At 46.2% G+C, this 12,445-nt stretch overlaps 1 protein-coding gene across 13 annotated transcripts in view; it reads right to left on the reverse strand.

The window, feature by feature from the left end:
• Positions 1-12,445, reverse strand: part of PPP6R3 (protein phosphatase 6 regulatory subunit 3) — a 112,838-nt gene that overhangs the window by 62,266 nt on the left and 38,127 nt on the right. For 11 of the 13 annotated variants that reach the window (XM_054570775.1, XM_054570785.1, XM_054570784.1 and 8 more), the window contains one exon: positions 700-932. In XM_054570775.1, coding sequence (XP_054426750.1) covers positions 700-926 — 227 coding nt within the window. In that variant the 5' untranslated portion in view covers positions 927-932. Of the gene's footprint in view, positions 1-699; positions 933-5,692; positions 5,795-8,524; positions 8,577-12,445 lie in introns of all 13 variants that reach the window. The other 2 variants (XM_054570774.1, XM_054570773.1) reach the window with 2 other exon arrangements.

The raw sequence follows: 12,445 nt of genomic DNA on the forward strand, positions 1-12,445 counted from the left end.
ACTTTTTGTTCCTGATTTTGTACTATTTTGGCGGGGAGAGGAAGCCAGATGTTTTAATAGAGTTGGAGAGGAAAAAAAATAACCAAAACCCCAATACTTGAAATACATATGGAATATTCAGTTTCCGGGGGTCTGTATACAAAGTGTTGTAAGAGACAGTTATAAAGGATCCCACTGTACTATAGTTCCAATTGTACACAGGTAAAACTAGTGATGAGTAGATCAATCCACTGTAGGTATCCAAGGCGTTACATGTTTACATTTAGCAACACTAATATTCACCAAGACCCCCACCCTTATTTTCAGTTAACAGAAGGTCAGAATTTATTTTATCAGCAAGGTTTTTCAGAGCCCACGCTCTGGCTTAGATCTGCTGTGTGATCTTGGATGGTCACATTATCTCCTCCCTGCTATTTGCAAAGAAGAGAAAATACTTACTTGGATGACCTTACTATTTTAAGAAACTTCATCACTATCAAGCACTTTGCCCATCAAGTGAAATGCAGGACACTCGCTTACAAAACCCTGTCCCCTCACTGGACTTCGTTCTAGAACAGATTTCGCGCTGCACTGAGCCTGTTGCTCTTGACAGGACTGTCAACGGGCTGCAGCGGCCGTGGGGAAGGCTGGACAGCAATAATGAGGATCTACCCCCACTTCACTTTAGTCCCACCCTAAATAGAAGATTGAATTTCTTACTTGTATCTGATCTTTTCATCCATGTCTTGAGGTGGTTCTTCTATAATGAACGAGACTAAGTCTTCGAGACATTCTGCTTTTAACAGAAACTCTATAAGTTTGCGGTTCTGAGCTTTACATTCCTGTAAAACATCTTCCTCATCCATTAACTCCTTCAGTGTTACATCTTCTCTTTCTAGAAGTGTGTCTATGTGGGATGATGAGTGAAGATCAAATTTCCAAAACATGTTGGTCTAAACAAAATGCAGAGAGTATTTCAAATAAAATTTCAACTTCACACGTTAAATTTTTCATTTCAGTTCAGTTTTACAGTCTAAAATATCATAAAGTAAAATTAGTTTCACACTGAATCTATAAATACTTTCTAAGTAAAATTAAGCAGGATTTTTTTTCCTTCTCAGGAAAAATGTTTTTATTGATAACAAGAAATTGACTTGAAAATGCTGAAAGAATGCTAAAACTTGCGGTGTTAACCTTGTGGATCCCATCCACACTGTAAGAATTTCTGCTGGGAAAGGAAGAAAATAAACCCTTTCCTAAGGGTGAAAAACACACTCTTACACAGAACTAATATCTTCAGCAACACATGTCAAGCACAGAGACCTAAGTATCTAGTCCTCTTCAGAACACTGAAGAATTAAATCAATAACCAGCACCAGCCAGCGCTTTCAGCCACGGACAATGCTCCCACAGCCTAAAGTCATAACGTGGTAAATCCTGGGCCGTACTTAATAAAGAAACTAAAAAACTGGAACCTAGTTCTTGAGGAATTGGAGAAACTAATTGTCAGTTGCTAGGAAAAACACTTGACAAAGTTAAAACAATCGCTCCCCAATGCCACACACACACTGCTCCTGCCTCTTCCTCCTCCCCCCTTTCCCCCCCTCAACAGTGAGAAAATGCGAACTTTGTTTTCAAGGCACAGAGTTTAAGAAGGTCCTTACTGGTTACAACTGGAAACACCAAACACAGGGTCCACCACTGCATAATCTAAGCTGCCATACTGAGACAATCTCAAACGCTACATTTTGACCAAAAGATGACAAGATGACAAAAGTTGATCAGATGTAAGACCATTCAAAAGTCCTCCCTATCTGCTGCAGAATTCCTGACACAGAGTTCGATGAGGTAAGTGTACTCACTCCATTCACCCCTAAACTGCAACCTGCAGACCAGAAGCAGCCTCACGGACCACCTAGTGAAGTGGCCCTCATTACCGTCAGCACCAAGGCATGTTCATGTCCTTATGTGCTCACTTCAAGTCCTCTGCTGCAGGCGCCTGGGTAAAAGGAAGGAAGCCGCAAAAGGTAGGGATCTACAACCAGCACACACACATTTTTAGAAGTATATATTTTGCTAAATCCACCCATATTAGAAGATCAGGTAGGAATACACCCTAGTTGGATACTTTCACGAACATCTGCTCAAAACAGCATTTTAAAAAATGGAGGTCATGGAGGGCAACATTTTTCCACACTGCCAGTCACATGGCCCTTCCAGGGACAGAAGAGGAGCAGCCTGTGGCACCACGGCAGCTGCTGGGACGTGCCCAGGCCCACCCGCCACACGCGACTTCACTAGGAAGTATGTGATCACAGCATTTAACATATGAACAGAGGTTTAAGGAATCTGGAAAAAGAGAACAAGTTTTAGGTAAAAACATATTGTGAAATACGGCGTTACAGTAGTTGTCTGTTAAAAAAATCTTTAAATGTTTCAAAAGCAACATAAAGCAACATGCTCACATGGATGAGTGGTGACAAAACCAAGACCCAGTTTCAGATGAAAAGCTCCGGGGAAGTTCACTTAAGCCAGGCTGGCTGCGCCCCCACTCGGGGGAGCCTGCACACGGCACTTCTGTTCACCGGGAAGTTCGCTGGCATGACCCAAAGCAGGGGCCCACGATATTAGGCACAGCCGTCTCTGACCTCCTTATGATTGTGCCAAAAATACGTACAGAAGACATCACAGAACATGCTAGAAAAGCAATGTCACCATTCCCAGCACAGCCAGCAACCACCCACACCACTTGTGACCTCTCTCCTCCCAGAAGAGGAGCGGGAAAGTGCCCATGGGCACTACCATTTGTAGTGAGTGAGAGATGGATGCTTCGAACATGCTGACATCTGCTTCTAACACAACTACTAAGGAAATAACGGAATAATGGCAAAGACAATCCCTCCACCTGTAACAAGAAAGGAACGTTTGGGGAAAAGGACAGTGGAAATAAACCTTACACACAAACGTTTCGGTTTTCAGATTTGTGGAAAATGGCAAACAAAAAAAAATACTGTGCCATTTTATTCTCGTAAAATTGAAAAGGAGAATAAAAGACAAAAGGATATCAAAAGATAAAGCCAAAGGAGGAAGAAAAGAAGAGGGTTTCGATCCTATAACGAGAGAGCAGAGAAGACATCCCATCCCCAGTCTGGGGCACAAAGCAATGCTGTCGGCATAGCCTGAGATGCTCCCAGTGGCCCAGCGGGCTCACCCTCTGTGCGCCTCCAAACGGCGCCTCTCCCAGCGTCCGTGCTCACTCTGCCCCGCGGAGCATCAGGGCCTGTGGTGGCTGCGAGGGCTCCGTTCAGCTCAGCGCCGCTCTGGCAAAGCAGGGCCCGGCCGCTCTAGCCTCCACGCGCACAGCAACCAGCACTGCTCTCAGGCGTTGGCACAAGCATGCAAGTCTGGTTTAGCTGAAGGAAAAAATCGCCTTCAAGAACGATTGTTCAGCAGGACCCATGGACATGAACGATGGCGGGGGGACTGCCTGCGGGAGTGGGGGTGCTGGGGGGGACAAAGGGGGAAAACTGGGATAACTGTAATAGCATAATCAATGAAATATAATTTTTAAAAAATAGAGAAGAGTCTAAAATTTAAAAAAAAGAAAAGATCAATCATACCAGTCCATCTTGTGTTCAAAGTTGATCACGGGACTTTGACCCTAAGATATATAGAGAATGACAAAACAGTTCCTTCTGCTTATTTGAAATCCTCCAAAGTCGCTGACTGAGAGGCTGTATTACAACAGCCAAGTGCACTCCAAGTGCCTACCCGTGGCTGTGCCCAAGAGCGTCCGGGCAGCGTGTGTGCTTATCTTGGTCTGTAGGCCGAATTTCTTATAGTGTAATGGTCCCTCCACTTGAAGTCAGAAAACTGAACATAGTTAATAATTTAACCTAAAACCTTTCTAAAAAAATTAAGCCTCAAAGACTTTTTCATTACTTTTTTTTGGGGGGGGAGCATCAATTTGAGAGAAAAACATCAACTGGCTGCCTCCCGTAGACGCGCTCTGACTGGGGATCAAACCCCCCACCTTCTGGTACACGGGATGATACGTCAACCAAAAGAGCTACACCGGCCAGAGTACCGTGTCTATTTAATAATGAAAAATACTAAAATAAATCACAAAAAAAGGAAATTTGGTATAGAGCCCTAACTACTGGCTAATTATAAACCAGAAATACACTCACATCCATCAAAAATAAATTCTAACATCTACAAACTATAAAGTCATACTTCTAAATTATCTATCGATACAATCCTATCTACCCCAAATGAAACGCAACTTCCAAAACACTAACCTCACACAGGCACCTCACTACATGCTGGGTTTAATACAAAGACTGAGCAGGTAGCAGTGCGGACCTACGAGCAGGAACTGGCAACTGCGGCTCACAGACCAAACCTAGGCAACAGGCTGCAAGCTAAGATCGGTGTGGACTGTTTTAGGGAAAGAGAGGATTAAGTGACAGGGATCATATGCAGTCCACAAAGCCTGAAATTTACTTTCTGGTCCCTTACAGAAAAGGATCAGTGTTCCCTGCTCCCAGGAAACGAGGTTCTGCTCACGTTCCCTCCTGCTCTCTGAGCCCACGCCCTGGCCCGCACAGTCGTTTTTCCTCAGACACTCACCCAGACCACAGGGCCAGTCTCAGGAGGGCAGTACGGCCACACGACAATTTTCTCCAACATGCTATAAACATCGAAATCTCCCTGCACCTTCCTCTGCCTGGATGCTGATGGCATAGAAGGCCCTCAAGGACAACAGGGCTGAAAAATGGAGGTGCTTCTTTCCCAAATTGCTACAGGGAGAGAGCTGCCTGCGAACCCAGGTTGTGCCGCAGGGGCGCCGTGCTACCCCGGGGCTGGGTGCCGGCAGGGGCCCACCCGACCCACCAGCTCCTCCAGTCCCCCAGGCCCGCGCCTCTGCGTGCTTTACTTACTTAAACACAAGAAGGGGAAATCTTTAGCAACTATCTTTTTAAAATGCCTAACTGCTTTTGCTTTTTATACTAGCATTGTTCAAGACAGAACACTCTGAAATACACATTTCCACAGTGCATTTGCTTTAAACTGGGTACTACAAACTTAAAAATAAAATGTAACCACAGTAGATCCTAAGGCAAACATTATGTATTTTATCTTTTAGCCAAACAGCAAATCGACTGGAAACAAATCGAGCTGGAACATCCGTCATCCCTGGCTTGGCCCTTGCTTTTCTTTGTGCCCTTGGAAATAGAAATGAGCTACTGATGAACTAACAGTTACAAAAACAGTTACCCCAGGACCCCAGAGTAAAATGGATTCCTTTTAAAAATATAACTACTCTTAAAGAGACTTAGAAAAACTGGAGGCAGAATTCCAACAGCTCGTTTTTAACAAACCTAAATATACTTTAAAAGTGATCCAACAGCTACACTTGATTAAGTTGCCTGGAAATAGGTCTTTCTCCGAAAGCGCTGAAGATTAAGAGACAGGCAGGACACTGGGGAGCAACCTGTTCCCTGAAGCCAGACAACAACCTCTGCTGTTTCTACCTTCCCCGTAACTTAAGACGCAAGTGAAAACTGCCATCTAATACGGCAAAAGGATACATAAACCAATAGGGCAAAAGGTTACATAAACCAATTAATCTCAAATCAATTGCTTTACTTAAACATCATCTGAAATTCTTGAATTATCATTTTCAGAAGCAAAAACTGGACCATGGTACCTTTATTTCACAGCATGTAGACAGTGACACTTCGTTTCTGAAAGAAGAGGCGCAACCCTGTCTCTATGACCCAGGAACCGGGAGGCGATGCGCTCAGACCACCTGCAGGAGGAATGACGACAGCATCAGGCCCTCTGCAGACAGGCCACGGCACTCACTCTTGGTGGGGGCACAGGCAGCAGGGGCTCAGCTGTGGTTCTGCAAAGCACCTAAGACCGCTAGCGTTCAACAGATAAACACCGGTTCCCCAAAAACCACTTGAGAACTATTAAGCACCCACACAAGTTTAGACTCTAACGCCAGCCCTGCTGCTGGCCGTCTCTGAAACAGAGGGACAGCGACCTCGCCTCTCTAAGCCTCGACCCTCCCAGGTGAAGTGGCTGTAAGGCGCCCATGGGACAGGCCCAGCAAGGCGGCTGGAACACACAGGCACTCGGCAGGTGGAAACCACTGCCCAGTACACACACTCACCGTTGAGTCAGTGAGCTTCAGATCAGTGCTTTGCAAACTTTTAGGGACATGGGTAACACGTAGGAGTCGTGTTAAAATGCACAATTTGACTCAGAAAAGCAGGGGTCAGGCCTGAGCTTCTCCAGCAAGCTCCCAGAATGCTGCAGCTGCTGCCTTGGGTTGAAGCCATTGCTGATCCTTTCTAACAATGCAATAAGTAATTCAAAGTAATTATACAGCCAGGAGAAATAAAGGAAAAGCTATGCTTTGTGACATGTGACTGTATTTATTTCAGAAACTCCCTGTGGACAAAGCTGGTATTAGTGGGTTTTCTTCCAATAAGACAGAAGGAGAACATAACCCATTATATCACTTTCCAACAGGGGCCCAGAAAAAAGTGATACCACAAACATGCTAACAGATAAGCCATTTGACCCCTGAAGAAATTGCTCATCATCCTACCTACAAATGAGAAGCAAACTGTGGGAATGACAAGAAAAAACTTTAACGAGTTGAAAATTCAAAATCTTCTAATTACATAAAGTAACTCTGCTTAAATTTAGCAATTTTCTATCCAAGTAGAATAAACCCCCAAGTCTACATGTTGCTATCAACTGTGGAATACCTGTATGTATGACTGGCTGGGCAAAGGGCAAAAAGTTCAAAGACCAAAAAAAGGGTTCAAAGATTATGAAGAATTTCGAGAGCAACAGCAGAGCCTGGAGCCCCATGGGAATCCATGGAGCCAAAATAGAGGCAGCCATTTTCCCCTAAGATAACACATGGGAATGACCTAAAACGCAAAATGTGTTACAATTTTTAATACCATCTCTTTAAAATATGCAATGAAGGGCATCGTTGTAACACAAACTTTGTAACACACCGCTCCGTTCAAGTCTCCCTGCAGTGCCGCCAGAGGCCCCTCCTCTCACCGCCAGCAGCCGCTGCTGGCCCCGCCCCCAGCTGAGCTGGGCTGTCTCATGCAGAGATCACGCAAACCACAATGTAAGCCACAGGTGAAGTTCACACTTCCAGTAGCCACATCAAACAAGTGAAAGGAACTTGCAAAATTAATGTTGACAGTATATTTTATTTTACCTCACATATCCAACCAGTATTATTTCAACATGTCATTCTTATGGTATAAAGTCTTCAAAATCCAGCGTCTTTTTACCCTCACAGCACACCTCAGTTTTGACCAGCCCGATTTCCTGTACTTGGGAGTCCCATGTGTCATGCGCTTCTCACAGAGCACCGGCAAGAGAGTGGACTTCAGGGACAGTATGCAACAGCCATGCTGTAAAAGAAGGCACTGAGGGGTTTTGTTTTTGTTTTTAACTTCTATTAAAGATGTTTCTACCCTTGCAAGGTGGGTTCAGGCAGAGTTAGTTCAGGGACTGGAAGTAATACCCACTCTTCACTGCCGGTGATAAAGGACGTACCACTTGTAATAAAGGTGTCTAACTTGGTTTAAGAAAAGGTCACAGGTGGCCAGGGACTGCTGTGCTGGACAAAAAAGTTCTGAAGACAGGACCGCTACACTTACAATGCAAAGTTTCTCTCCTAGTGCTAAACTAGCCCCTTCTCTCTTCTTAAACAGCCAAAGTCAACAGTTAACACCTTTTCCACACAAGAGCCCATGTGAGGTGTGGGCGGGGAGAAGTTATGGCCACATTTTTCCTTTCTTCTAGAATATAAACATACATGAGAAATCATGTTTATTATATATAAAAAATAACTGATCATTCTTGAACACAAAAAAGTAGGTCACAGGAAAACTAGAACTGCTTTTTTAGCCTCTTAACCTAGGAATATTTGTAGAAACGAGAAATTTTCAAATTCTTTGCCCTGAAAATAATAAGGAAGGCTAGATGTTAAATCAGGAGGCCATGAGTGGCTCGATCCTGGTTGAGACATACCTTTCCAAATGTAGAAATTGGTGCATGTCTCTGGGAATTTATTTCATTTTACAAGCAAATTCAAAAAATAAAGAAAAAATACCTAGGTCACAGTAACATGTTGGGAAACAATGTTTGATTAAAGTACTAAAACACACAATCACACTCTTCACTTGTTCTGGAGAAAACCGAGCCTCATGGCCTCCACTGAGATCCAGAATAACTCAGTTATCCACCAAACCGCAGGCTTACATCAGGCACCGAACCACCGGGTTTACAGGAAGCCAGGGAACAGGATGCTCTGAGCAGAGCGAGCTGCCGAGAGGCTGCCCCCGGCCCCCTGCTGCTGCCGGGGCCCAGACACCCAGAGGCGCAGGCCCCCGCCTGGGCCTGGAGCGCGGGAAGCGGGGAGCAAAGCCGGGCAGCGCCTGACAAGGCCCAAATGTGGAGCTGCTGGGCCTCGGAAGGGTCGGTGGTTGCTCACCTGGCCCACGGAGAGCTGCGTGTCCCACGAAGGGGACGGGGAGAAATGGTTCCTGTAAAAGAAGAATGCAGGGTCACTCTGAAGGGAGGTCACCTCTCAGCGTCTTAAGTTAACCATAAACTGCTTCCCCCAAGAGCAAAGCTCAACGCCCAGATTGACCTTATAATTTTCGCACGAAGAGGCAGAAATACAGGGCACAAAGAAGTAACAGCTGGCCTTCAAGGCAGCTCTCACTAAGGGAGCAGCTCTCACTAAGGGAAAAGATCACAGAGCACTGGAAAGCCCACCCAGCAGCTGTCTCTCCATTCTTAGCAAAGGCATCCACTTCGTAGTCACCTCCAATGAAAGGCCAGACTAATTAAAGCAAACATCAGAGTGCTCATCACAAAAAATGTATTTTTTAGAGAAAAGGGCAATACAAACCCAGAGCTAGTTTCATGGTATTTGCTCTGCAACTACTTCTCTCAAAGAACGTGTCAAAGGCAATCAAGCTCCACCAACCAGATATTCTAGAACCTTTCCCAGTTTCACTTTGCAAGTTCTCTGATATTTCAGCTTTTCTTGAAAAGAGTAAATAAAGGACCCAATTCCATTTAATATGTGCTCTATTAATCAACAGGTACCAGTAAAGCATGAACTGTACTGAGGAATAGAAGAGTAACGTGACAGGCAGTCCCTCCCTCTTGCAGAATACAAGACTTGGAGAAGAAAGAAAACACAGAGAATAAAAGATATAGAGAATAAAGGGATAACTCCAAGCCTGTACAGGAGGCTTTACAAGATAAAGAGAGTTTAGTAGGTGATGCAGAAGCAAAAACTGTTTCAGTCCAGGAAAAATAAGCCTACAAGCATAGAGAACAGAGGGACCCAGTGGCTTCTGGAAATTCAGAGCCCGCACCACGTCCTGATGACAAGCGGACTGGGCCTTTAGGAGGCACAAGGAATGTGGCTGGGTGACACGGGACGGCCCACCCAGGGCCGGGAAGGAAGGAGTGGCCAGGCGCGGTATGCTCGCTGCAGAAACGAGGAGGGAGCTGGGAAGCTTCAGTTGAGATAAATGTGCACTAAAGTATCTACATAAAGGTTAAGCAATGTGTTTTAGTAACATAAACAATTCTGAATAGTAGACCAAAGGTGACACTGAGATGACACTTAAGCTGTAGCAAGTACACTTTCAACAAGCTGCTCTTTTACAAAGGCCAAGTATCTGCAGGCGACTGACGCGTGCACTGGGGGAGGGGCGCTGCAGACCAGACCCTGATGCTGGGACACAGCAGGAAGGCTCGCAGCAGCAGCAGCAGCAGCAGCGCAGGGCGCTGAGGCACAGCCAGTGAGTGACAAGGCCAGGCCTGCAGTTTGAAGGGAGAACTGTCACGACGTGAAAGATGGCTGGAGGGCCAGGAGCCGAAAGGGAGGCTCCAGGCCGTCCTCCAGAATCCACAGGGGGCAGCATGGCCCTGCCCCAGCCTCCACTTCGAAAACCAAGGCGCCCCCTCTGAGGTTTCACACTGAATTACCATCTCCTTCAGTGCCAACCAGAACCCTGCCCGCTCAACGTCTACCTTCACGTTCCCTTCATCCATGGCTGTACTTTGGTGTCACATGATACAATTTATGGCTTCCTGCCTCTGGAATTCTAAGCTGCCTGAAAAGTACACCCCCCTAAAGAAGCAAATGCCTACCCACAGGCTGGGCTAACTCCAAACCCACCACTAATAAGGGCAGGGCAGGAGGTCTGATCTTACCATCCACTTCACTTTTACATTAAAAAAGCCAACTGCCTACCAATCGAGAAAATCCAGCCGCGCTTCGCTCACCTAGTCCACGTTAAAGCAAGTACAGTGACGTGTTCCTCTACAAATTCTATGAAAACTCAAATGTACATGAATTTCTGTGTCTAAGTTCTACAATTTCAAAAACTTCAGTGCAAGTATATGCCAAGCATGACTTATTTTACTAAGAAGAGATTTTTTACAACGTGAGAGTGGGGGGTTGGGAAGAAAAAAGACGAGAAGTGAGGATGATAACGGTAGTCGAGACTCGCCAGGAACCTTGTTAGAGATGGAATGAGTAACGACAAGGAAAGCCCAGCTGGATGTGGGTGTCCCTTCCACGTGCGCGCACACGCTGCAGGAGAGGATGCAGGTAAGAAAGCACAATAAATGTCAAAGGCAAACCAGAAAACCCTGTGGGTCCCGAACAGAGGGTTCCCCCTCAGGCATTCAGGAGCCCCCGAATGCTGATGGCCGGCAGGCCTGCCCACAAGCCTGCTCAGCCAGCCCGAGAAAGAGGTGACAGGTGACTGGAGAGTAAGAGGAAACAGGAGGTGATCAGCCTGGCTGTGACCTGCAATAAAACAAAACAGTTTCTAAGCCCCTGAGGCTGTGGGGAGGAAGTTCGACCAGAGCAGGTGAGGAAGGGTAGGAAAACCGCTTGGCTTGGCTCGACAGAGGACCACGTCACATGGGGTAGAGGGAAGCCCTGGAAAATCCAACTCGCTCAAGTTCTCATTAAGTGAAAGCAAGTTAGAGGCAATTTGTGAGTCACCCAACTTGAGGCAAGTGACAGTGGCCACTTGATTATTCATATGTTACAGTCAAGATGCCCAAAGGGGTCAGCATTTCCAAGTCAGGTACAAATCCTAGAGCTCACCAACATACTTTTGGGAAAAGGCCACAAGAAACAGTCTTCACGTTAATAATGAACTAACCATCCTAGTTAATTTGTAGTTATAACCAACTCAGTACCAGAAGACAGGACTGACAAATTGGTCAGAAAAACCCTTCAAAGGCTGTGTCCGCAGCTTCCTCTGGCCTTCACCCGTCCTTGCGCAAGCACTCTTCCACCAGACCGTGTGTGGTCACCAAGCGCTCAGGGCTCCGTCACAGTCACAGGCTGGCAGAACAGCGGTGACCCCCAGCAAGTGCCCTCTTTCACAAACGTTCCCTGTATGCAACCTAACGTGCAAGAGGAGGAAAGGCAGAGGGGTTTTCCTACCACTCCATACAGACTGTGGAGACTCGGCTCCGGAACACAAGTCCAGGGCAGAACAGAAGTGAATAGTCCTTCTGGTCTTGGCAGGTCTTAGGAAAAGCAACCTTCCGTTTCTTCAGCCACAGAGGCTCTACCTGTCTTCACATCGCACCTTTCTATTTAAGCAAGAAACATGATTACTAGCAGCTACCAATTACCCAATGTCTACCATATACCAGGCCGGGCTCAATGCTTTTAGATACATTATCCCTGCCTCACAACAATCCCTCAAGGTTCGGTCCTCATTCTGCAGATCCTGCAGGGTCCAAACTAAGACCCTGAATTCATAAATGCACTAGCCAGACCTGGACTCAAACCATGTCCGCGGAGCCCCAAAGGCCGCGCTCCCTCCATCACAGCGCTGCCGCAGGACCAGTGGGGACAGCCGCGGGGGGCGCTGCCCTCATCAAGAACAAAGCCAGCCCAGGCAACTGCGTCTGGCCAAGCTGTAATCTGGTGGCTTTCAAGACAGGTTCATGAGTGGGAATCACGTGTCCTCATGTGCAGGGCACAGAATCACTTTACAAACAAGCTGGCCAGGCAGTGATGCTGAGGGAGCTTGCTCATACGGCCAGTGGCTGTCTCAGAGCCAATTCACCAGGATGTCACATGGTTCTCAAAATGCACAGAAAACATGAGAATGAGCACTCAAAAACTGTCTGACATGAAGAAAGTAAGGAACTTATTTAACATGTGTAAGTGCAAAGTCCTTTTTAGACAAAACAACACATGATGGGGGGATGACAGGTATAAGAAAACAAAGGGGAGAAAGAAACAAGTCAAAGAATTTCAGCTGATTATACGCTCGATGCCAAGTCATATCACAACATGACCAGTAGGCGAAGCAGTCTCAGAATGCAGTCACCTCTGAGTGGTGTCTGCAACCAC

Source organism: Pteronotus mesoamericanus, unplaced genomic scaffold (genome assembly GCF_021234165.1).
Source record: "Pteronotus mesoamericanus isolate MK-2021 breed Mesoamerican mustached bat unplaced genomic scaffold, CSHL_Meso_final contig_214, whole genome shotgun sequence".
Classification (NCBI taxonomy): Eukaryota; Metazoa; Chordata; class Mammalia; order Chiroptera; family Mormoopidae; genus Pteronotus; species Pteronotus mesoamericanus.